Here is a 27,484-nt window from a genome sequence, read left to right on the forward strand (position 1 = left end):
ACTGTATTGACTCGCACATTTTATTCGTTTATATACAAAAGATCATTTCAATTTTCGAAGCGGCGCGTCAAATCATCAAAACCATGTTTCAATTATCAATTCAAGTCAGAAAAACAATTAACAATGAGTAATTTTTTTAAATGATCCCATAAAACAGCACCATAGCTGCAATACACGTAGGTGATGATTTTCAAAGGAACGGTAAATTGAAATAAATTACCAAAAAAAAACTATGTAAATTTCCAGCTGCAATGTTGACATTCGCAAAAAAGCAATAAAGCATTAAAACCAGCTCATTAAGTGTAGTTGTGGGAGGAGGATTATACGGGAATATAAACGTAATATAATATTTCAAAGTATGACGAATAGGTAGTAAACTTCCCTGCGAACCCCCTCTTTTCTCACTTCACAGAAAAAATTGCGTAGATCCAAATATTCGAAATTTTGGCTGGAAATTTTTAATTTTCTTGTTTAAAAATCAAGAAAAACAATAATTTTTAAATCAAAATATTTGGCGCCCTCATTAATTTTAAAGATATTAGGTATGGATTACGCAAAATGAACAGAATAGGTAGGTAGAGGTTCATTTCTTTGTTACAAGCGATTCACTCCGCCTCAAGCACCTAACTTTGTGCTTAAAGATCGTTTGGCGAGCACCAAGGCCATTTGGTGGGAGAAAATGACCATTTAGTAGGTCGTATATTTTAAAGAGGGACCCTATAGTTATAAGCAAGGATCCTATAATCTTCGAAATCATCGATCCTACTATCGTTAAGGAGGTTACCACGTTACCATACTTCCAGTATACAAGTATAAAGCGCAGACTCTGCTAGAAAAACGTGTACAAAAGCATCTCTTAAGGGGAAATTACGAGAATAACTACCAGGTAGTGAGGGCATTCCTGCTCATCACAAACATGTAAAGCATTTTAGAAAATTTTCATTTGTTTTGAAAAAAACTCATTTTTTTTTAGTTTGGGTGATCTTTTGATAAGTACACAATCATATGAACTACATATCAATATAAGTAAATGTAAAATAGTGGTTCAATCCTAATTCCTAATTATACTATCTTAAAGGGATACCTATAGTTACAAAATTACCATACTTTGAAAGTAAGAACTAGGTTGGTATTAAGTAAGTATTTTGAAAAGTTCTGAACATGACAAAAATGAGATTTGAGCTTTTCTGTGATGATATGAAGTACTGAGAAAAGAGACCACATGAATAAATTTTTTAAAATTTTTAAACACTGAAACAATTTTAAATTTGGAGCTCTCACCGGGATAAGAAGGTTAGTAATTGACGTGAAAACTTGAAATTTTTCTTACGCCTTGTCAAGGGCATTTTTAGCATGATTTTAAAAGATCTTAAAATGATTTGTAGATACCTATGTGTCGTATTAGGCTCAGATATTCGTGATTTCTCGCTGAAGGAAAGGCGTACGACTAAAATGGACACAAGATACGAACTGGGCTTGCTCGAATTAGTCGAAAACGACCCTTTGCTCGACTTCTTTGAAAATCAAAAAAATCCAAAAAATCCAAAGGGGCATGTTCATACATTTTTTTGGAAAAAAAACTTTTACCCGCCAATCGAGTTGAAAATCAGGTCCAGGGGGTTTTTTGGGACGGCAAATTCATTGCCGGCGTCAGATTTTCACCAGAGCCTTCCATTCTCTCAAAAATGGCTCTTTTTGTCATCAAAATTGACTTGGAAAAAAGTTGTCAAATTTCGCTATTTTAATGTCGTTTTCTGACTAATTTGAGCACGCTGATTCCAAAAATGAACTTTGTTTTGCGATCGGACTCGTATTAGGCGTGATATTCGTGATTTCTCGCTGAAGGAAAGGTGTACAACTAACATGGACATAAGATTCGAACTGGGCTTGCTCGAATTAGTCGAAAACGACCCTTTGCTCGACTTTTTTGAAAATCAAAAAAATCCAAAAAATCCAAAGGGTATGTTCATACATTTTTTTGGGAAAAAAAACTTTTACTCGCCAATCGAGTTGAAAATCGGGTCCAGGGAGTTTTTTGGGACGGCGAATTCATTGCCGGCGTCAGATTTTCACCAGATCCCTCCATTCTCTCGCAAACAGGCTTTTTTTGAAAGCAAAATTGACTTGAAAAAAAGTTGTCAAATTTCGCAATTTCAATGTCGTTTTCTGACTAACTTGAGCACGCTGGTTCCAAAAATGAACTTTGTTTTGCGATCGGACGCGATACTCTATTACGTAGGTAGCCTAGGTACCTATCTGCATTTTTCCGAAGTAAAAAAAGATCTGCAAAAGGAAATTAAACTCAGTTTGAGAGTCATGATTTTACTATCGAGTATGTATGCAATTAGAGAGGTAAAGAAAAAGAGTTGAAAAAGAGGTCTTAGAACGCAGGCAGTGGTCTACATCTTATTCTGTCGCACTGCGACCAACACAATTTAATCGTTCATTTGAAAAGTACCTACATAGGCTTATCTATTTTATACAGCGGTGTATCAAATCATCAAAACAATATTTGGTAATTTATTTATCCTAGGTACCTAAATGAAAAAAAATAAAAAATAAACTATTAACAATGTGAATCATTTTTAATGGTTACTTCAACCGGCACAATTGCTGCAACAACCGGAGGTAGGTACCTGTGTTTTTCAGATAGAATTAGTGTAATTAATTACAAAAGAAAAGTTGTTATTACTTGTTACCTATTTGCATTGTAAACACCTAGGAAAAATGTTTCAAATCCAAATTAATCCAGGATTCAGAAAAATGTTTGTCAAATTGGAACAGCATGCATAAGTTCTTACCTAAGTAAGTAGCTAAGTATATATATCCGATGAGATCCGATATTACAAGGATTACTTAGTAAGATTTAGAACAATTTGGATCAAATCGGATGAACTAATTATACATAGATTAAACCAGATCATTTCAATCACATTCAATTTTATCCAAAAAATTGTGTGATGTGAGCAGATCCGTTTTGATCTAATTGGATCTAATCTGATCTGAATAAGGATCTATGCAAATCTGTTCGGATCGCACCATTTTTCGGATCGAATACGGATGTGATTAGATCTGATTGAATTGCAGATGCAATCGGATCCAAATATCCCAACTATATAGCTCCATCCAACTTGATCTCATCTGCAGGTATTAGTTCAACTGAATGTCTAAACATGATTCTGGGATTGAGGATATAGCCGCTCACAAAATCTATTTTAGGAATCTAGAACTCCAAAGAAGTCCACTTTTATCAATTTTACGCATGTCTTACATATATTTTTCCTTCTTTTTTTTAAACCAGTAGGTATCTATTCAGTCTTTAATGTTGTATTGAAGGGATTTCAGTTAGCCTGGACTTGAAATTCGTGAGAGTCGAAATTCCTGAGAAGGATGGAGAGAGATGAAAAAAGTGAAAAAAAAAGTCTGATGGTGGAAATTGAAAATTCCGGGAAAATGTTTTTATATCAATTGGACATGATCTGACGCGGTTAGAAAGGAAATCCTGGGGGGGGGGGAGGAATGATTTCACCTCTTAACTTCGACTACACCCTTTCTTAAATTCCGTTCATCTAGGTTTTGTTCAAGGAGCTAACATTTAATTTATTTTTCATTTTTCGATAAGAATTTCTTTCTGCAAAAAGGAATAGCAAATGCTTATAGGTAATTCTATATACTTTGACACTATTCAGCTCGCCATGGCATAAAATATTTCATTGTAGGTAGACTGTATTTGCGCATAAAAGAATTCTCGTTTTCAAAATTCAAATTATTTGAATGTCACGTTTTTACGATAAATAAAATGCGTCAATCCAGATAGGTACCATTATTCACTTTATGAATGATGGAATAATTACATGAATTTAAGTGTCTAATAATTATTGAAGTCAACAAAACACAACAACATCAACAGCGCTACAATAAATTTGTTTCTAATGACACCGCCAACAAGTGCAGCAATTAATGACGCAAAATTTGAGTGAAAATTGAAATAAATTATGAAAATGAACTCCAAGTGCAACTGTTGACAATGATACATGAAAACAAATCAATAAAAATGCCGAAAATGTCAAACTTCTGCGACTGCCACGAAGGTTAATCGTGAAACCTAAAAATTGACCTTGAAATAATTTCCTGTCGCGTACTGGAATGAAATTTTCATATTCGTGGTGGTTTGATGAACTGTTAATCATTAGGAATAACGTTGGTATAGCTTTGAATTTCCAGGTGAGATTGCTATACATCTTAAACTTTGAGAATACATGTATTATTTATCTGAAAATTTTGAAGATCAAGCGCTCAAATTTGCGGACTTTAAAATTTCTAATCGTGGTTTTTGAAATGCATTTTTAAGGCGACTACTTTTTAAAATTTTTTATTGTTTAATAGAATAATTAAAAAATAAAAAAGATTTCCTTCCTAAACTTCTTCAAAATTTTCGAAAAACTCAAAAAAAGTCATTATAAAGTTGCCCATTTTTTCAATGTCATTTTAAGGACAAATGATGCGAATTTTTCACAATTTTTTGACGTTGACTGGTCTTAAAGTCTTTGTAAATTACTCTAGAGGGAGAGAGGCTCATCATGATTTTTCACATTGTTTGGACCATTGACTAACTTACTTGCAGTTGTCCAATTGACCTATCGAGCTGAGAAAGCATAAAATTTAAACTCATGTGCTCCTTTTAACAGTCCATTTTCTGAATACCAACACAGCAGTGATGTGTGTAGGTCCAGGTACTTAATTCACAAAAAATCCTCTTCGTGCTCACCTGCTAAAAATCTCAAAATACTTAATTACTCACATTTTTGAAATACAATCGGAACGAGTAGTAATTTACCTAGACCCACTTATGCTAGTGCATGTAGCTGTTCATCATCTTCCATGCTAAACATGTTGCCTACTTTTTTACTTTAAGGAGCGAACATTGTTAATACAAATTTAAAGAGACGAAAAATTTCAAAATTTTTGCCCATCACACTGATAGTGAAACCATAGGTAGATTGTTATTCGAGTGTCATATCATTAATCAATATAGGTACCTAAATTGACGTGGAAGGTGTCAGTGAGAAGTCGATAAGGCTCCATCTACTTTGCCATACATAATTCGTAATTTGTTAGTACCGACCTACCTACGTACATGAATAAGGAAAGATAATTGTTCTAAAATGTTTGCCCCTTAAAATAAAAAGGTAGAAAATACGTCCAACATGATTCATAGCACTATAGTTTTGTTTAACAAGTGGACAAAAAAACTTCGGAGAAATATTCATTAGCAATTCGTTTATTGTAGATCGTAATCGGCTGCTGAAAATTCGGAATTTTTCATTCAATTTTTGAGTTTTCTTTCAATTTACATAAAAATGAAAAAATAGTCGGTATCTCTTGTTGTTGTTGTTTTTTTTTAAAGCAACTTTGACCGACCCGACCTGGTGTGATAAAGAAATACTCATTTACATCCGATAACGAGATGCTATACTTCAGTTACATCCGCACAGTTGATGGACCATTCCAGTTAATCTTTTCATTATCATACAACGCTGACTAGAAAACTTTACAATCGGTCCACTTCGATTCAGCAGTTGTCACATATACTTATCTCAGAACCAAAATTTGGAGTTGTCGAATTTTATTGTTTGATTTTTGGCGAATTTTTAATAATGTTGGGAATGGTTTATTTCTATTCCTTGGTAATTATAATTACATTAATTTTCTACACACAAAAAGAGTAAACGCTTATGATGATTAGAATGAGAAAATCGGTTTATTCGCTGAAGTTGATTAGTGATTACCCTACCACCACTTTTGAGCCAACCTGGAACCTCCGGCAAAAGTCAACTTTTTTCAGTAGTTTCACATCGTTCTATGTACAAGGCATTGTAATCAACTTCGGCGACTGAAAATTTAATCGCAATGATTTTGAAGACGTTTTTTATATGGTGATTTTAAATGAATTTTTTTCTTGTAATTTTGAATGGATTTTATTCACACTGAAATTAAATGATTTTTAAAAATTATTATTTTGAATTGGGTTTTTATGGTGATTTCATACAATTTTTTGTTGTGAGATTTTGGATGAAATTTTTTTCATTTTAAATAAATTTTTTCAGAGTGGGTGAGTGTTTTTGTTTTCAGATGTTTTTTCACAGTGAATTAAAATTTTTTTCGGTTCATTGTTATTTTGAATGAGTTTTTTGTGTTGATTTCAAATACATACCTATTTTTTTTGTTGTGATTTTGAATGGATTTTTTTCATTTCAAATGAATTTTTTGTGATGTGATGAGTGTTTTTGTGTTGATTTTAGATGAATTTTTTTCAGTAAATTTGAATGCTTTTCAACATTCAAATGAGTAGATACCATACATTTTTCAACTCGTTACCCCACATTTGTGATTCACCTGCTGTAATCTATTCAGAGCATCAAACTTATGACAGGATTTAATTTTCAACTGCCAGAGTTGATTGCAATGCTTTCTGGAGCAATTTGAATTGCTGGAGGCTTCGGATCGGCTCGAAAATACCTAGTAGCGATCGATTCGGAGTATCCACAATATAAAACAGAAAGGGAAAAGATTTTGCGTAATTTGTAGCAAAAATTGACAATTTTGGATTTAAATTTTTAACTCGTAAAAAAAAAATGTTCAATCCATTATCTCGAATTGTTGATTCATCTGAGCTAAACGATTCAAGATGTCACACTTATGACAAAATTAAATTTTCAGCTATCAAACTTGATTATAGCGCTTTCCGGAGCAATTTGAAATCGCTGATGAAATTTATCTAAACTTTCGCCAGAGGCTTCAGTTTGGCTTGAATAAGTTAAGTATTCCCTCTTTTTGTAGAAAATCAGTAAGTTACACGAATGGGTCATTTCCGACATTTCAAAAATTCGCTAAAAAACAAAAAATCAACTCCGTCAGTTGAAAATTTGGTTTTGAGGTCTGGATGACATGAGTGAACTAAACTTCGTCAGCAGTTCAGCTGAAGCGTAGTTGAAATCTGGCAGGTTGTAAAGGCTCCTTCATGAATATCAAATATTATAATGGTCTTTAATAAGAAACTTTAGAAGAAAGATTCAACTGTATTTAAAATAATAATTTACGATCTACAATAGTTGAATAAACTTATAGTGTATTAGACATTCATAGAGATGATCTGATATTTGGTAATACATATTACGATGTCACATTTCATACAGCGTAAAAACTTATTCTATTAGTAGGAAATTCACTTATTTCGTAGCAACAGTATAGAAACACATTTTCTACTTTCTGTCATCCTGATTCCAAGGACTAGGGACAGTAAAACCATTTTTTTCAGGGTTAGCCATCGGAATAATATCATCAGCAATGTCTCTTGAAGTCTGTTCGTAATCTGGTGCTGGATAGTCATCAGGTGTACCCCCATTTAAGACTGGCTCATCAACATTTGCGTTTGACGGAACGGCGCCAGCAATGCAACTCTGTACAAAAACAAATAAAGTTATATATGTTCTTTATGGCAAGTAGGTACCTATACGTGAGGTTTAACCTCAACAGAAAGTACAGAAACTATCAAAAAAAAAATCATATTCGAAAAACAGATAAAGTAAGTTTTAAATCAAGAAAAAGAACAAAAAATGTTTGTTTCGTCTTCTGATTTTGTTCGTTTCACGCTTTTTGCTAAAATTGCTAAAAAAAAATAACAAATCAGGCATAGAAAAAAGTTTTGGATTCAATTTGACTCAATGTTGGGTAGCTTAAATCGCATCAAATTGAATCTGATTAAAAATCTAGGTAGGTACCCAACTACCCAATTGGTTTTAATTGGAGATCTTATTGGATCTCATACACTTGTATATTGTATAATTAAGTACATACTTGGGTATGATACTCACCAAAACTACCAAAAGTCCGCAGGTAAAAGTCACTCTGAGTTTCAAAGACATGATTAAACTATGACTACGTGAATACAGTTATATACGAGCACAAATATCCACTCGAAATTACTTATATACCTTTTTATGAAAAAAGTATCAAAGCGGCGTATGATGGAACATGGCAATGTAACATTTTAAATTATCAGTTTGAGTCGAAAAACATCGGAAATATTATTAATTTTTCTCTTTAATGATAGTACAGTAAAAAGGCTGCCGATGTATGCAAATAAAATTTATATGAGGTGCCTAGTGAGTAATATTTAGTCGGAAGGGTTTGATGTGATCGTGAAAACAAGGCCATTATATAGGTATCAATCGACTTATAATTTATACTAGTCATATTTTCAAGGTTCTCTGTTGATGACAAGATTGTGTACCAATCATTACGAAGATTCCCAGAAATTTTTGTAGAGTGGTTTTGAAATACGGAATTATATTCATCCCCACAGATCTAAGGCCAAATGGCATGAATCTTTCTGTCATTTTTTGACAATAACTACCTACCTAACTAAAATCTGGCAATATCAACTTGATAGTTGAAACTTGATGCAACATAGAAAATGTAGGATTTGTACTCCGTAGATACATAAATGTCTTCTTAAGGTTTCGACTTTCAACTTCATTTGATTTTTTATCTTTTCAGATTGGGAATGGAAGTTTATTTTAAATATTTTTCATATTCATTAGGCCATTGACGAGCCCACAAGGCCTTTAAATTAACCTCACAGGTTGAGAATGGGTTCATGAGATCAAAATACCTAATACGACAAATGTGCTTCAATGAATCATTTCATTGAAGCTGAACAACAAACGTTCAGTTGAACAAGTTTCAAATCCTCAAAACTAATAGGCTTAATATTCGACCAACACACATTCCATGAATGATTGAAAGAAATATTATAATATCTATATGTATTTCCAGTATGTGAGAGATACTCTAATAATTGATGCTTTTTACGATATTTACGTTCGTACAGCATAAAAAGTTTTCATTACAATCTTCTTAAGTGTTACGTAGGTATTTTAATTCCAAGGGTTAGTATCAACAGGAGGAAGTCCCCCTTTCTTGGGAGGGTCCTGCGTCCAGGTGCCATATCCGTCCGGACCTATAATCTCTCTAGAATTCAGCTCCTGAACATCATGTGGATCTGGATAGTAATTTGGCGTATCATTCGGCATATCTCCAAACAACCCTGGATCAGCACGTTTGCGATTTGAGCCGGCGCACGTGCAAATCTGAGCAAAAACAATAAAATATTAGGCTATGCTTGTGGATCACCTTAGATACTAGAAAATAATTCAAGTTCTAAATTATTCACGCGTGAAAATTCGGATAAGTATAAAAAACTTTTGGTGAACTTGTTGCCTGTTTTGAAAGTTGAAGGGGTGAGAGTCGTTTACACAAAAAAACGAAATAAGTAAATGCTTGGTCACGGTGTTGAGTATTACATGAATAAAACCCAAAATTTTGCGATGATGAACATGTTCAATCATTTTTTGACAAAATTATCCTATCATCTTTTTAATTATTAAAAATTTTTTGAATCCTCTTCAATTTTCGAGATTAGGGACATGTTCATCTGTTTTTTTTTTTTTTTTTTTTTTTTTTTTCAGTAACATGCATTTAGGATAGGTACACAAATTTTCAACCAGTTACTCACACTTGCCAGGTCATCTCTTATGTTTTGAAAAAGTGTTTAATTTTATCTTGAATTTTGAAAGTATGTCATGCATGATTAAATTTTTAAAATGATACGCAAATCTCAAAATGTTAAGAATTAGGTAGGTAGGTAGGTACTTATCCATGAACATTTTATTTGAACCCAAAAATAAACCTTTGTTGAAAGATTTTGTCAAATAAGAAAATAAAAATAAAATAAAATGTTCTCTTCGTCTAATCTGTAAGAAAAGAGGTACCTACATAAGTACTCTTCTTCACTTTAGGAAAAAGAAAGCAAAAGTGAAAATAATCGAAACATCTTGACAAACCACAAAAAAAAAATTTTTTTATGTTTAAAACATGTTTTAAACGATGTTGATAATTTCTAACAAACATAAATTCAGTTCCATTTTTTTTTTTTTTTTTTTTTTTTTGAAGTCTTTCTGCCTCTTACGTCTGTTTTAGTTATAAAATATTAATCAGATTTTGTAGTTGTACTCACCAAAACGGTCAAAAGTGTACATAAAAAGATTACACTGTAGTTTAAAGACATGATTACACGACTTGCAGATAATTACCTAGGTACAGTAAATTCACAAACTTACTCGAAATCCTACTCGTACGTTTAGGTATATAAAGAAATTCTGAGCTGCGTGTATGTTTTTAATTATCAGCATTAATCAACAAACATTGACATCTTGATTTGTTTTCCCTTTATCGTTTTTTATAAATTATAAGGATCGCGTAAGTAATAAATTTCGGTCCTTTTGTTCACGAAAAATGAAATAAATCGTTATAACACATGAGCAGAGCATGGTGAGTGACAAGTGACAATAGGAGCACAATAAATTGCAAACCATTTCAATTGATGTCGCTTTGACGAAGTATACAGGCCCACTACTTCAAAGCTATGACATTAATTCCGACTTGAAAGAGCATCAAAGGGTTTAGGGGTGAGTCGGTCTCTAACTTGGATTTTGAAATCACCATGGAAGAAAATTTGAATCCTGATGAATGATATGAAAACTCCTTGGTAAAACTTTTATCCTTTCAATTGATACTTATTTGAAAAATTTGTAATTTTTTACGCAATTTTTTGAGATTGGAAGGAATGTTCCTTCATCTTGGGTGTCATTTGTGGTACTTTTTACATTTTTTTCCCAAGCACATTGTACACAATATTAACCTATCATTGTTTCAAAAGAGGCGTGTAAATCAAATTGAATCATTTAATGTAATCTGAAGAATGCCTATTTATGATATGATCGAATTTTCGGATTTATTTTTTGTAGGCAGAACACTTTTGCAAAAAACTATGCAATTTTTTCCATATTTTTTCAAGTATTGAAGCTGACAAATGCAGCTGAAAATCTCTCTCTCTCAGCAGAATAGGTATACCCAAACTCTTCACTTATTCAAATAAAACTTTAAAAGCAAGACACACTGACACAACTTAATCGTCCAAAATTTTCGATTCATGAATTATTCTTGATTGAACAATTATAACAGATAGGTAAACACACACATTTCCAATGTGTGAGAGATGATCTAATAATGAATTATTTTTGCTATATTTGGTAGGTACTGGGTAGATCTAGGTACAATCATTCAGTATTAAAACTATTATCTGCGTATGAAAATCTATTCATGAGTATCTGTATCAACAAATTTCTATTTTAAAGTCATCTTATCGACCCAAGGTTTAGGTTTAACAGGCATTTGCACATTCTTTTTAACGGCTCCCTGTAGCATTTTCAGTAGACCAATTTCTCTAGAAACCAGTTGATATTGTGATTCTAAATTTTTATCGGGCGTGTATCTGGGTGATCCTGGATCGACAACATCACAATTCGAAACACCGCTTGTGAAAACCTGCGTAAAAATGAGCACAAACAATATTTACGTTAGTATTCCATGTCGATAAACACAAGGTTGATCGGGGTATTATACTTACCTACAGGCCAAGGATTAAAAAAACAAAAATGCTTAAAAACTTGTTCAAAGCTATGTTTTCAACAAAAATCTTTTCAAAATGTTTCTTTTTTGTTTCATTTTGTGAAAATCAAGGAATTCGACAACTTGAATTTATAAAACGTCATCACGAGGGGCAGAAAAAAAAATGAAAAACAACGTTGTACAATAGATAATTATACCTAAGTATAAAATTTTTCTTCTGCAGAGTGCGATGTGTGTTTTTTTTTGAAGATTTATTTTTAAAATATTCAAGCAAAAATTTTAAAAATGCACTGGGAAATTTATTTTCCAAAATTGGTGCATCTGCAGGGATGAAAACATTCATTTCACCACATAACATCTTTCTTAAAAAAATAAAAATATTGAGCATGAATGGTTAAATAGATAGGTACTCACAAAAACTGCCAAATATCCGCATAGAAAAGTCACACCAAATTTCAAAGACATGATGGCGCTAGAAAATTACAGTCAATGTATATTCTGACTCAAAATATTCGTTTATGTAGAACATTTTTCAGAGCGAATCAATATGGCGCATCACAAGGTGAAATTTTGTTATTTAGGCAAGTCAAAAAATATTGACAATTATTTAAAATAATTTTTCTCTTTGATGATGCCATGCAGCATATTGCGAAAAAGGATCGCCAATGTAATAAATTTTAGTTCTTGTGTTCATGAAAAGTGAAATAAACATCGAAATAAATTAAACTGTTAGGTATACCTATCTAGTTATTTAGGTACCCATCCAATTCTCATATAGGCACATGCACTCACGAAGTCTTACGTACTACACTTGATGTTTAGTATAGTCAAATTTCAAGTTGGAAATGCTGTTTTGGTGTATCTACATACGTAATCTCGTTTGCAAGGTGAACCTGGATTTTTTTCACTTTTTTTTCTTTCACATAGAAAACAAAAGAGATTCGAAATCCAAAATCACAACAGCAGAATTTAAATACCTGAGTGGAAGTATTCATAGAAAAATAAATTTTTGAAGATGTGAAACAATTATCAAACTATAATTATATATCGTTGCTTTATTAGGAAAAGGTCGTAACTACATGAAAGTTGATTTCTCAGAAAACGCATTTTAATTTTTAAAGAGCATTCTATCAAGTACACTTGGTAGTTTTAGATGAGGTAAGAGAACACTTGGTTATTGCAATCATTTTCCTGCTAATTTTCAAAATAAACATCCTGGTAGCACTGATTTTTCATTTCTTTATTTGAGGAACTCTGAACTGAAAAAAGTAAAATTCAACAAAGGAACTTTCACCTTAAGTCAAGCTTTTTTCATCAAAAGCCCATAAGAAATACACAGGAACGATATCCTTAAGGTGATGAGGTTGATTTTCTGCAATTTATCAGTGAAATTACGTGAAATTATGTGTTTATAATGACTTTTCTTAACAACAAATTACAAAAATCAAAAGAAATAGGTTCAATCTGAGAAACAATATCATTTAGAACCTTTTCATTGTAACAGTTTTGAAAACGTGTATTTAAAACCATTTGGTTTCGGCTATTACGAGAACAAAAAACATCGAAATTCAATTTCAAGTGTTGCATCATGTAGAGGACAAGATTCTCTTTCCAATGATACCACTATCTCATTTTTTATAAAAATTGTAGTTACGACCTTTTCCTAATAAAGCAACGATATGTATGTTGTCTTTCGGATACTTACCAAAATATCAACGATTTGTTGCTCTCTAATAAAGTAGGTAGGTACCTAATAATGCATCATCAAATGACAATGAGAAATCGACAAAAATCGTGCAAGGCTGATACATAAAACATTGAAGAGTCAGCTAGTCATGTGAATTTCACAGTAAGTATAGCTACACAAGTGTCAGTTTCACTTCAGCTCAATAAAAATATCCGATTAGGTAGGTATTTAAATAATTGGTGATTGTGATTACGAAAGGTTCTTGTATTTACTATGCACAATTATTATTGCTTAAGTATAAGTACACCTATGTCGTGATTGAGTAGGTACCATCTTTCATATAAGCTGGGGAGGTACCTATGCAAAAAACCTGTTGTTTTCAAAAATAATCATGCAATCATTGAAAATATTAGCTAGGTAGGTAAGGTACTCACATACGTGCCTTTCTGTAGTAAGACGAATTCTAAGAGATTCATTCTCGAAAGCTTTCAATCATGCATACCAAAATGAGAGTCGTTTGATTGATTTAGCATTTAGCGTACGCACTTAGCGTTTGAATAAAAAATCATTTTTCCAGATTTCATACCCATTGTTTTCTTTATCAAAAGCATGCATATTATCTTTCATAGATCCCCCTTTTTTGTCAAGTTTTGTATCATAAATGGATGTTACAGCAACCTCTCTAGAAGCACGTTGATATTCTGATTCTGAAGTATCTTTTTCAGAGAAAAATCGATGTTTGACTGGATTGAAAGCGTATTCGTCAGAATTCATCAACTTATCGAAAATTTCGCTGATGCTCGGATCCTGCTGTGTTCTCGAAATTTCAGGCTCCAATATTGAAAAAATTTGTTTGTTGTTCTCAAATACCATTTTCCTCAATTCCTCGCATGAAAGACGAGTTTCGATTTCATTTACTTCGTAGGTTAAACACGAGTACATTTGCATTAAAATGTTGATCAAAGTTTGTTCAATGTGATCATCATGGACAATGATATCTCCTGAGGTGACATTGGCATGGATAATTGAACTTTCATTTCGAATATTTCCAGTAGGAGTGCCATTAATACAGATCTATGTAAAAATGCTCAACATGAACTTTGTTTTATCACATAGAATTCATTTCAAGTTATAGGTAGGTATACTTAGATTACTATTTATGACACTGAACTTACCAAAATGGCAAGGAGCCCGAAAAAATAAATTGAAATCAATTCTAAAAACATGATTCTACGATAAATATGAAATTGTACTGGTAACTGCTCTCAATTTACATATTTTCCATTCACATTCGATCAGCTAAGTATATTATAAGTTCTTTTTTTGATACCTATAATGGCGCGGTATATCAAAACAATGTTTAAATCGTCAATAATTCAAGTCAACAGAACGTATATAAAATACGAATTATTTTTTTGCCTTTTGATGATGTAATACTTATGTACTTGTATGGAATTGAGAGCTGCAATTACGCAAATTATTTTTATGAATGTCATTGAAAACTGTAGTAAATCATTAAAATGACTTTCTGAGTGCATTTGCCGACATTTAAAATTAAATAATATTTCAACACAAATACTTATGAAATGTGCACAAAGTATAATAATACTTATGTGTACAAGTAGTAGGTAGGTACCCATTTGATTTGAATATTTTACAGGTATGTACTTAAACACCTCGTAATGTTAATATTCTTAGATCAGAGCTGAATTTCGAGAGCCCAATAGTGATTGCCTGATGGTAATCCAAGCTCTAAAATTGCAGAAATTACTGAGAAAATTCATTTTCAATTTCAAAAATTCAAAAAGTTTATTTTCAAAAATTTTGACAAAAATGAATTAAAAATTTTTGAAGGTAAAAATTTTAAATTTCAGTATCTTTTGAGTGCCTATAATGTGAATCTTTTGTCGAAAAATTTTGAACCTATATGATTCTTCAGGTAATTTCATTCATTTTTCAATAATGGGAATTTTGTTTTCTTGTTTTCGGGGATATACAGTAAAAAAAACGCGTTATCGATTACATGGGCCGCTTTTCAAAATTTTTGTGAATTAAATCTATACATGTTATGATAGGCAGTGCAGTGAGTAGAAAAGAGCAAAAAAATTGGGTAGTTTTTGATTCATTTCCTGAAAATTCGGTTTTCTCCTTAATTTGTGATAGACCAAATGGGCCCTGTGATAATGGAACGCCACATTTTCAGACGTAGAAAGTTTGAATTTTCATGGCATAGGCATAACTTGAATTTTACGTAAACTTCCTCAAATGCATTTGCTCAAATTCAAGGTAAGTGTTTTCATTTCATTTTACTAAGCAGCCTGCAATTAAGTATTTAGGTGATGTATTAGATTGGTAAGGTATGATATTACCTGTATTCAATTCACTCGTTTTGTACCAAAACTGTGAAAATTCCGCAATATGAAATTAAACTCATTTAATACATGCGTACTACAGAGGATAATGTGCCATCAATACAGAAAATTATGCCACAAAGTCAACATGAAAGACTTTTTATGTACTTACGTTACATCTGCATATTTTCAAGCATCAATTGATATTGTGCAAAACAACATTTTGTAATGCCTCTGTTTCAAATTTCTGCCATTCTTTTTCATTTACCTCGTATTTTTTTCTTTGATCATAGTAAGTACTTACCTACCAACGTCAATGAAAATTAAAATACAAGTACCACACTACGCATAGCTGGATAGGCCTATTTGAAAACAAAAAACACGTCAAAGATTTCCAAATCTAAAACTTTAGCTGCCCTACTTAAGTAGTTCGTTTCTAGATTTTTATTGAATTTCTAAATAAATAAAAATAAACCAAATACTAATGAAAAAAATTAAATTTTCGAAAATGTGGTGTAATTATTTGTAAGTTGAGAAGTTGGAATTTGATTACAAACAAATGCAAGCAGTATCCCAATTAGCACAAAAATTTCTTTACCTGAGACAGTTATGTAGATTGGAAAAGCTACAAGAATTTAAAATTTGGGCCAAACCAACTTTGAATTTGAGTGGGGATGACTTAATCTTAAAATTCGCAATGTAGGAAGGTAAACAAAAATCGAAAAATTAAAACGAGGAATGCATGCGTAGGAAACCCAAACTTGTATACGTATAGGTAACATATCCAAAAAAAACTCAGCCTCCTAGAACAATTTGAGAAAAAAAATGCAGAGTTTTCGATTTCATGTTTTATTGGCCTTGTAAAACACGAACCCGCCCTTCCAGATCGACGTTGGAGACCGAACTTTGGCATGTATATCATGTACTTTTTGAGAGTCTCGACTTTTATTATGAATCTTTGAATTCTGGTATAGGTAGTACCGACCTAGATCTGTTTATCAAAATTTAAATAAAAAGTAGTACATACATAAACCAAAGTCGTACATTTACGAATTATTGCCTTCTATGTACTAATTTGCAAAATTAAATTAAAAAGTGAAGAGCATCTCAACTTCTCAAGATACATATTAGCTCTTTATTAAACATGTTTAAAATTAATACATAGGTAGCCACGATTATTATGATTAGGCAACTCAATGTTTCGGGGTCATAGCGTACGGCAGGGTAGGTAACCAGCGCAATGTTCTAGCGAGAAGAAATTTTGCGCCATGACTAGAAAATCCATAGTAAGATTCCTATTTCCACTGAAAAATGACTAAGTCAAGTTTTTCCTACGTATTTTTATAATTTTTTTTTGTTGTAAAATTTGCTCGAATTTTTATTTGAAAAAAAAAACATTTCTGTGAACTTTTAACATTACCTATATTAAGTCTGTTAGAAAGAACAGGCAGACACCCAATTTGATGAGTCTCAGAAACTATTTGCCAATTTTTTCGAAAAATTTTCGTTTTCGCTTCGCTAAAACAGTAGGTAGTTGTAGGTATCTTTATTTTTATAAAATAATTGTATAATAAAATTATTTCAAATTTTGACTTTCTCATGCCCAAAAATCCTGTTCTTTTCCTCCCATTGAAAAAATCCTGGCTACGCTAGCATCTTCCAGCCTTAGCTGAGACAAAATGTGTGTACAGTCTTTTAAAGGACCCACAAAAAACACCCTCCTTCTCCCCCCCCATATCTTGAGCACTCCCCAGAATTACTTCCATGCCCTGATCAGCATTTCATTTGCCCTACCCCTACTCAAAAAAGTCACCCCGCCTCAGCCCTTGCAGCCTTTTACAATAAATTCATGGAAGCCATCAACGTCTTTTAACTCCTGCGAGTAAAATTTTATAATGATCATTTGTTTTCCTTCAAATAAAGGAGTCACTTGGAATGGACAAATCACTTCTCCTCCAACCTCAACATCTCCTAATAATGGAATGACCATCTGCTCCACACCTCCGATGCAGAACATACCCCCTGTCAAGGGTATTGGCAATGGATTCTTGAAGCGTGCCGTCACCTGAACAGCATTCGCAACGACTGGTTCGTTGTTCACCTGCAAGTCATTTTGAATATTTTAGACGATTTATCATCATTTTTGCTCAAAAAGAGAAGCGTAGGAGTAAATGATTCTACAGGTCTAACCTCAATTTTTACGTGAAGTTTTTGTAAAGAGAATGTTTCCTCGTGAATGTATGTGAAATCAACATCATAGACTGTAGCATAACATGAAAGTTTAAAAGAACATTGATCAAAGAGTAGAGGGTAATATTCAGCCCAGTGAATGTAGAGCTGCTCCTGGACACTGGAATTGGGATAGATGATCTTTGGTATCCTGTCAGATTGCTTGACCCTTGCAAACTCTTGACCTGTGTACATTACTATATCTATACATAAATTCACCGAGACTCGATACATTTCCATTTGACCAACATTATTTATTGTTAGGGTGACGCTGAAATTAAATTGCATAGTTAGTAGTTTCAGTTTTTTTATGATGACGCTGAATCTGGACATTTCAAAAGTAATGATTTGCATTCTTCAAAAATTTGATGATTTTCAAGAATTTTGACGAATGATTGGTACTGCATAACTTCGAAAAGTTGTGATGGAAACAATGGAAACATAGTCAACTATAAGTGATTATAATTCAGAAATCAGAAATGAATGTTTTTAAAGCTTCACAAAATAAGAAGAGTTCAATTTTTGCAAAAGTCCTGTGTGGAGCTTGTCATTTAACTACTGTCAAGGGCAAGAGGAAGGTATTTTGAGGCTTTAGGAGTACGTTCCAAGAGACCACAGTGTGGCCAAATTATGAAGTTAGAGGCATTAATTTTAAAATGTCCTGGTAATGATAATAAATTTTTGAGTTGATTTCAAATAGGTACCTGAATGGTTGGCCAATCATCAAGTCTTCGGTCAACTCCAAGTTGAATATTAAGTCATCGATTTTTTGCTGTTCATTGAGGTACATTTGAGCCCAGGGTGATCCAGATGCAGCAGATACAGAAAGTACTTTTTCGTTGATTTCTCTTTCTTTCTTTGATCCTACATGCAAATGATAAGTTGAAAACCAGTTGAATCGAATTGATTATTCATTAAACATCTCATGTTACATGATGAAAAAAAAATGTTGAATCTACCTTCCGGGTACTTGTAGTTATGAGTTATATCTTCACGTTCTAGTGTACCCACTGCTTTTGTACTAATCTTTTGACCAATTCTGCAATGAAAAAGAAAAATACTTGAGAGTAAATCTCGCGTCGGATGTGTAAAAATATGTACTCATTAAAACAGAATGAAAACATCTTAGATGCTTATAGGTACCTTGAGGCATCACACCCTATACATTCCCCATATCCGGTCCAACTGTTAAGTCTCCACCAAACCATATCAGCATTTACGGCTGCATAAATGGGCTGCATATCGTATGGTAATTTTAAATCGCCGATTTTGATAGCCGCTACTGAAGCTGGACCATACTTGTAGGTACCGTCGAGCACTTGCCATCCGTGAAAATCCGGCGCAAGATCCGATCTCTTCATCCACACCTCGTTCCATACATGGTAATTCCATGTCTTCATGTGTTCGTCCGTATATCCGTAAACCAGCTCGTTATTTTCGTCAATGACTTTATCAATGGTCAAACTTCTATTGTCATCCTCAGGGCTTTCAAAATTTGTCACCACTCGACAGGGTAGACCGAGAGCGCGTAAAAGGGTAGCCAATACACCCGCAATTGACCTGCACTGACCGTACTTAACGGGTCTTCCGTACATGTAGTACTGTTGAAGAATAGCCTCGGAGCCCATCCACATGGTAGGTTCAGTACCATATGAATAATCAAACGCCCACCTACCCTCCATTACTTCGGTGCCATCGCCATCATCAGTGAAATTCATCTGTTTTAGTAATTGAAAATGAAAAACTTGGAAATTATTTCATATTTGCACGTTAATTAAAAGAAAAGGTGTTTATTAAAAGGTAGACTATTACGATTTCGCATAAAGCGCGAGTCACCCGGACGGGATCACCGCGTTCGAGGCTACCAAGTTCGGCGATTGTGCTTATTAGGAAAATAGCGCATTCCAGAATACAGCTAGAGAATTGTGAATAGCTCCAAGCCGCAGGAAAATTTACTTTAGCATTACCCAGCCACACCAGTCCAGTATCGTTTAGCACATACTCCCCGCGCTCGGATTCGTCGTCCAAATATACAGGATCGTCTGGGAGAAAATACATATTTATGTTCAATTTTAGATGGTTTGCGAAGGTGGTGTTTATTAATTGAAAAAATAAAATTATTTATTAGGAAGTTTGAAACCTGCAAAAGGCACTTCAGTGACACCTTCCCATTGTACTATGAAAACTTGGATAGCCCAAGTCACTTTGGGAGGGAGCTACAGGCTGTCCTAAAGGTCATGTAACACATAAAATTGGTAAAATAGCCTGAAAATGCATTTTTTTTGATCCTGGAGAGGGGTCAAATAGGATCGAACGGTTGAAACCTAGTATTGTAAAAATTTGGACCCTCCAGGTGAATTTGGAGGGGCTGCAGGCTTTCCTAAATGTCAAATAACATGTACAACACGTACAAAAATTCTGTTTTTGAGCCCAAGAAGGGGTCAAATGGGACTAGAAGGTTGAAACTGGCAAAAAGATCTTAAGGAACATCCTCACATTGTACTGTAAAAATTTGGACCCCTAGGTCAATTTGGAGAGCCTGCAGGCTTTCCTAACCATTGAAAAACACGGTACCTAAAATAGTTCAAAAATCCACTTTTTTGATCCTGGAATGAGGTCAAATGCGGATGGAAGGTTTAAATTTGCAAAAAGCACTAAAGTGGCACCTTCTCTTTGTATGATGAAAATTTGGGCCCCACCCTAGGCCAATTTTAAGGGTAGGGGGTCAATAATGGGGTAAAATAAGATTTCATCCACCTTAATTATTCCATCTACACTATTTAAATTAGTGGGTGTGTTCAGATCCAAGTCAGGACCTGTGGTTGAGACAGACGCTGTTTAAATCAGTGGGTGTGTTCAGACTCAAGTAGGGACTTGTGGTTGAGACAGGCACTATTCAAGTCAGTGGGTGTTTTCAGACACATGTAAGAACCTGTGGTTGAGACAAACACAGTGGGAGTTTCAAATGCAATATTTCCAAAAATTTCAAAAAACCAATAAAAAATCAAACAATCAGAATTTTTAATCAGTAGGTGTTTTCAGACTAATGAAAGGACCTGTAGTTGAGACAGACACTATTTAAATTAGTGAGTGTGTTCACTGTTCAGACCCAAGTAAGGACTTGTGATTGACATAGCCACTAAGTATTTAAATCAGTGGGTGTGTTCAGACCCAACTAAGGACCTGTGGTTGAGAAAATCAGTGGGTGCGTTCAGACCCAAGTAAGGACCTGTAGTCAGGACAAACACAGTGGGAGTTTTAAATTCAATATTTCCAAAAATTTCAAAAAACCAACAAAAAATCAACAATCAGAATTTTTAGTCAGTGGGTGTGTTCAGACCCGACTCAGGACGTGTGGGTGAGACAGACCCTATTTAAATCAGTGGGTGTGTTCAGAACCAAGTAAGGACCTGTGGTTGAGACAGACACAGATGGGAGTTTCAAATTTAATGTTTCCAAAAATTTCAAAAAACGAACAGTAGACCTACTTTACCTTCTGGCCAAAATCAAACAATCAGAATTGAAAACACCAGAGGTTGAGTCAGACACGGTTTCAATCAGTGGGTGTGTTCAGACCCACGTAAGGACCTGTGGTTGAGATAGACACTATTTAAATCAGTGGGAGTGTTCAGACCCAACTAAGGACCTGTACACTAATCAAGTCAGTGCGGTGTTTTCAGACCCATGTAAGGACCTGTGGTTGAGACAAACACAGTGGGAGTTTCAAATGCAATATTTCCAAAAATTTCAAAAAACCAACAAAAAATCAAACAATCAGAATTTCCAATCATTCCAATCAGTGGGTGTTTTCAGACTCAAGAAAAGAGCTGTGGTTGAGACAGACACTGTTTAAATCAGTGGGTGTGTCCAGACCCAAGTAAAGACCATGACGTAGTTGAGACAGACACTGTTTGAATCAGTGGGTGTGTTCAGACCCAAGTATAAGTACCTGTGGTTGAGACATGCACTAATGGTGGCGTGGATGACCTAGGAGACTGAAATTTGGATATGTTGATTGCTGAGGCAGTAGTAACCAATGACATGATTTTGGACCCTTTTCATCCATTGGAAACCAAAATATGCCCCTCTAAAAAAATGACCTTTCTGTAATTTTCCACTTTGACCCTTTTCACTCCAGGAGTCAAATTTGATTTTTGAGAAACCCCTATTCCCCAAGTTTGACTTTATTTGATCAATTAGAACAGGTTTCAAGTCATAAAATGTTGAGCTGAAACTTATAAATATTTATATCTATCGAGCCTACTGCAATAGCCATAATTTTTTTTTTTAACCAAAATGTGGCTAAAAACAATTGATTTTGGACAAGAATTGAAAAAAAAAACTAAAAACAAACAAACAGAATACCTAAACCGAAAAACCGAAATCCTATTGTAAAAACCTTTACAGTCTATCTATCTGAAATCTCAAGCAAAAAATGTTTTCAACTTCTATTTTAGAAACCTTCAACTCGTACTCAAACACATTACCTAACCATCTATAATCTGAAACTTAATCTTAGAAGTTGTAATTACCATCCATGTACTTATGTGTAACTTACCTTTACACCAGGCATTGAATAACAAGTAAAACGGGCGGTCTGCTTGGAATGTTTGGCAACCATCCAAATTGCGGGTTCTTGTCATTATCATCATGTACCACTTTCCAATAGGAGCATTTGCCGCAGGAGTAACCTTAAATTAAACAGTTCGTTTATTGTACAAAATTTTGAATATATTCATGCGTTACCATCGAATTTTGAGACAAATAAATTGAACATGTATAACGAAAAAAAAAAAGATTTTTCATTTTATGGGGTAATTCAGGAGACTTTGTATTTTGAACTAAAGTTGAAAAGTTCGTCTATGATAAAAAATTTAAAATCAATTCGCACTTTTTCCGGATTGGGTGACCAAATGAGGTACCCACTGCATGGGTTGTTCCTTCATTTAGGTACGCTACTTCGAAGTTTAAAACTTTTCTGCGCAGTTTTTCACCATCACTAGAATGTGAACTACCTCACCGATCATATAAAATGTCATTAGATACTCGTATATGTGACCGTCCGCGATAAAACCGACCATCCGTCGCAAAAAATCGAAAATTTTTTTTTCGCGAATTTTTGTTCCCTAAACCATTTAAGGCCCAAAAATAAACGAAAAAACATTTTCGATTTTTTGCGACGGATGGTCGGTTTTATCGTGGACGGTCACATATGGAAAAGTTGAACAAATTAGGTAACATACTGCTATCCTAAGGACATTGTTGGAGTAGGCTTGTTGAATTTCGGCTCGCCAAGCTCCACTGGAGACTTCATTTCGCTGCACAACTTCTGTTATGACTGGGTATGTTCTACGTGACATTTCAGTGTCTTCGGGAGTGAACACAATGCAAATATCATCTCGATTGGAATTGTAATAGCGAGAAGCCCTCACGTTGATTATGAAGGGTTGACCACGGCGGACGACTAGATGATCTGTGCCATAGACTCGCCGATTCATGATATCGTAACGTGAAGTATGATGTTCTTTTCCATTCTCAGCCAAACAGTATTCCACGTTGGAAATCCTAAATACCGATTCCTCAGCTGAAAGTTTATTCGAGTTTTGAGTAATGCTGGCTTTCGTTTCAAGGCGAGAGTGAGTCAGAAAGCACTTAGCTCCTGGCTCAAAGTCAGAGAGCATTTTAGTCAACTCGAGGACGCTGCCCACGCAGGCACTTCCTGACTAGAAATGTCGATACATTCTTCAAGATTTTTTATATTTAAGCAGAGAATACGTAAAATGTTGTATCATTTTAGCTATTGAAAATTGAAATCTTAAAATGCGTATTACCTACCTGTCTATATTTTTCATTGATTAAAAATCGTGACTAATTTTTTTACAACAATTTTCAGAAAAAATTGCGGGGTTTTGACATGGGCAAAATTCTTGAAAAAGTTGTTTTTATCTCACTCAATTCCAAAACTTTTGCATACGAGTATTTTCAACGCTTCAATGAGAATTATTTTTGAAAAAAATTTTATTTTCAGAAATAAGTTATCTGCTTCATGCATGCACTTGAAATGTCATTTAGTATAGGTAGGTACCTATCTATCTATGCTTGTTCCCCAAATTTTGCAACTTTGTTTCAAGTACAAGTATTGTAAATCATTTTCTCAAATTCGCAGGCGAAATTCGGAAATGAAAACGTCAACTTGGCGTTTAGTTCTTGGGTTTTAATGAAAGAAAATCGAAAATAAGAAAGGAAAAATTCACATACGTACACGACAGAAATGAAATGACAGATATAATTGAGATCTTTCAAAACTTTCGGGTTGAAAACCGTTCAAAAATAAGGCTCCTGGCAGTTTTTAGAAATTAATATCTAACATAATGAAGAAATTTATTACCTTGTGCGGGAAGAGCCGGAAGAAGATCAGCGAATACGTTTTGGTTTTCGAACATACTGACGCGTCGAATGAGTACAATAAAATTATTTAGATTTGTGATGCATTGAAGATCAACACTCGCGAAAATTGTAATGCTTCATTTGTCCTACTGCTGGATATATTTATGCTGTGCAGCCGTAGAGAATAGAGCACATATCTAGGTACATACTTGGAATAGATAATAATGGCCTCATTAGTGCAAGTACCTTACGTATAAATTTATGAAAAATGATTAAGATTCTGTACTTGCATTATTCTGAAGTACATAGATTGGTCATTTTTTAAAAGAATCATTCGATTAGAAAATTTTACTCACAATCAGCTATGTGGTAACTGTACAGCATCTTGGAAGTGCATGTACTTATTATGATTCGGTGTTCATGTTGATTTGATGTATTGTTTCTGTGTATACCTCCTTGCTATATGCATTTTCTCCAGAATTTTGAGTGTTATTTCGTTCTACGTATCAAGATATTTCCCCCAAAAATTTGTAAGAACTTATTTTATTGGTTCGAGTGAAGCGTGAGCAAAAGCTGTCGATAATTCATATTTCAAAAAATGCAAAAATAAAATTTTTTCATGCGAGTTCATTTTTTTCAATTTCCTAGACAGAAAGTTGCAGTACCTTAATTCAGAAATAGAAGAACTATTTAGCCCAAGCGAAGTGAAGTCAAAAACTTTCAAAAATTGGTAATTCAAGTTTCGAGAAGTTGGAAAACAAGTCTCGCAGCCGATTTACTGACTGTGAATTCGGCGACTTCAAATATATCGAATATTTGCCGGATCTGTCGATGATTCGTGGGTTGGGGAGGAGGGGAGGGGGGACACACTCATCTTTACTAGGTAAGTATCGTTCCTGTGAAAGCTAAGTACTTAGTTAAGTAAATATCGCATACGTACATAGTGGTTAACTTAAAAAAATCCATAGATAAAATGTTTTGCGAATATCAATGAGTGACGTTGTAACAGATACACGGAAATACTTGTACATGATGTTAGTGGTTTTTGCACGCGCTCTTACTTGGAAGTCATAATCCATTTTGATATCATGGATTATTTTAAATATTCTCAATAGATAACCGTAAAAATAGAACTCGAAATTTTGAGAGGGGGCTACGAGGTAATCTGTCTGTTTGTGTTGAATGTAAAAAGGTATAAATATAAAACATTTTACGTACCAATGTGACATTTATCGGAGATCAGAATTAATGTGTTTACGACTCTTCAAACCATTTTGCCGTAAAAATTTTCCCATATAACTAGGTAAGCGGAGAGTTGAATTACGAGAAAAAAATTAATTCACCGCAACGTCATGTCGTGCAAATTGCGCTCAATTTTTGCTTGCGGGTTTTGGTGTGTCTGTGTTTTGGTAAGTTCTTACCAATCGATAGAAATAGTATTATTATAAACAGAAAAATTTATATTAGCGCTTAAATTTTCCAGGTTTGCGTAGATGGCATTCCAACAGGTACTGTGCTTCAAAAAGTTCTAGCTGAAATTTCTACAGATCTTCCCTTAACGTTCGAAACTCCCAAAGTAGCATACAAAATGGTGGCCGAAGATGAGTTTGTTGAGAAACAGGAAAACGCCGAAATACCAAAAACTGTTTGGAATCTAGACAACAATGAAAAATTTTCGATAACCGTGAATTCTGTTGAAGACAAGTTCGTTAGTGTGGGACAAGAAGTTATGCTCGAGGAAGATTTTTTAAAATCAGGATATGAAAGAGTTTCTAGGGATCTGGAGGACATACGTCCGCGATTAAGTAAATGGAACCAGGATTTGTCAAACAAATCTCCAAAGAGAATCGACCCAAGTCAGCCAATGAAACAGAAGGAGTTTGAAAAATTCGAAAATCAATTTTTGTTCAAAGGCGGTGAAAATAAAACACCTAATATAAAATATGAAATTGTTGGTGAGTCCTGAAAAATGTTATTTTTTAGATTTTATCCTAATTGAATCATTCTCATCTACATGTACAAGGGAACGACTCGGTCGCTCAGTCATTGAATCTGCTGATCTTATTTTTGAGCGTTTATTCCTGATTTCTGTGCCTCAAAAACACCACCCCCACTTTTGATTGAAATCAGAGCTGAACAAACAGTCATTGTAATTAAGATACCTATAAATGTAGGTAGATAAGTAAATTCGTTGACATGAGTGACCAAGAGGTTCCCTTGTTGGATAGATACCTCCCAACTGAAATTGCATTACGATTTACCCATGCTTATTATGTAGGACTACCTTTTAATCAAGTTTTATTGTACGTACCTATACTATTATGAGTAGGTACCTCATATTCAAGTATTTTTATGTTCTATTGCTAAATAAAAACATGAGAATTTCACACGTTTTTTTCTTCTACCTTATTTATAAACGAGGTGACCGCTTGTTTATGTTGAATGTAGGAAGGTACCTAACTACCTATAGAACATTCTACTAACAAGGGTTTATGTACCTATTTATGACTCTTCAAACCATTTTGTCGCAAAATTTTTTCCATACATATACCCAAGCGAGCGATGAGTCGAATTTATGTCATGTTATGCAAATGGAGCTTTATGTTTGTTTGCTAGTCCAAATGTTTAAATTTATAGCAACGAGAAAACGTTTAAAATCGTAAAAAATGCCATTAAAAACGAAATTATACGTAGACTTGTGCCTAAAAGTAGATACTTATACCTACATTTTTTCAGATCTATTTTCATGAACATTCCTACCAGAACAAATACCGATCCCTAATTGCCTTTAAAAATAGACAATGTTGAATAATGACTGAATCAGTTACCTCGGCTGATGAAAATAACTGTAGGGGTACTTATTTTCAAGTTTTGAAATGTTTTTGAGATCCAAAAAAATACTTTAACAGGGGCACACTAATTAGCGTGAATTTCTTATTGGCGAATAAATCAGATTTCTTTTTTAAATATTCCCTCCTCTTCGTCATTGCTGAAAGTACTATTTATCTTGAAAAACGTAAGTATTTGAGTAAAAAGTGTACTTTTGGCTCTATACTGTTTTTCAAAACAGAAAAAAATCTCGAAAATCAAGTTAAGCATAAGAATAGAATTTTGCAATTAAATTCAGGGGTAGATACTTGTAATTGTAAACATTCTAATAAAAGATTATGCAGTTTTACATTTACATCCATTCATACATTTGAGTGGTGGAATCAAGAGCTCATAAACCATAAAAGCGCTCATGGATAGTTGTCAGGGTCATAATTTGTATAGCTAATGTAGAAATAAGTACTACGCC

At 33.8% G+C, this 27,484-nt stretch overlaps 2 protein-coding genes and 1 long non-coding RNA gene across 3 annotated transcripts in view; 1 reads left to right on the forward strand and 2 right to left on the reverse strand.

Moving 5' to 3' along the window:
* Nucleotides 1-8,811: 8,811 nt before the first annotated feature.
* LOC135835592 (uncharacterized) lies at nucleotides 8,812-10,191 on the reverse strand. Its single transcript, XR_010556921.1, has 2 exons — nucleotides 10,079-10,191; nucleotides 8,812-9,152 (listed from the first exon to the last, which is right to left on the reverse strand). It is a non-coding gene; the product is annotated as an uncharacterized LOC135835592 (long non-coding RNA).
* LOC135835591 (uncharacterized) overlaps nucleotides 9,504-27,484 on the forward strand; it is a 309,298-nt gene continuing 291,317 nt past the window's right edge. The window contains exon 1 of the mRNA XM_065349926.1: nucleotides 9,504-9,529. The gene's annotated coding sequence lies outside the window, so the exon portion shown is untranslated. The remainder of the gene's footprint in view (nucleotides 9,530-27,484) is intronic.
* On the reverse strand, nucleotides 16,423-24,526 carry LOC135835573 (annulin-like). Its single transcript, XM_065349904.1, has 9 exons — nucleotides 24,188-24,526; nucleotides 23,043-23,383; nucleotides 22,358-22,490; nucleotides 19,612-19,841; nucleotides 18,943-19,517; nucleotides 18,759-18,838; nucleotides 18,504-18,663; nucleotides 17,761-18,070; nucleotides 16,423-17,671 (listed from the first exon to the last, which is right to left on the reverse strand). The coding sequence occupies exons 1-9, from the start codon at nucleotides 24,240-24,242 to the stop codon at nucleotides 17,390-17,392; spliced, it is 2,166 nt and encodes a 721-aa protein (XP_065205976.1). The 5' UTR covers nucleotides 24,243-24,526; the 3' UTR covers nucleotides 16,423-17,389.

Source organism: Planococcus citri, chromosome 2, assembly GCF_950023065.1.
Source record: "Planococcus citri chromosome 2, ihPlaCitr1.1, whole genome shotgun sequence".
NCBI lineage: Eukaryota > Metazoa > Arthropoda > Insecta > Hemiptera > Pseudococcidae > Planococcus > Planococcus citri.

Bases quoted from the DNA above. Each gene is read 5' to 3' on its own strand.
- LOC135835573 (XM_065349904.1), bottom strand. From the start codon at position 24,242: ATGTTCGAAAACCAAAACGTATTCGCTGATCTTCTTCCGGCTCTTCCC. The intron at 18,839-18,942 runs GTACCTATAAGC...TTTTCATTGCAG, and splicing joins ATAGGGTGTGATGCCTCAAG to AATTGGTCAAAAGATTAGTA. The intron at 18,071-18,503 runs GTACCTATTTGA...ATTTAATTTCAG, and splicing joins ATGATTGGCCAACCATTCAG to CGTCACCCTAACAATAAATA.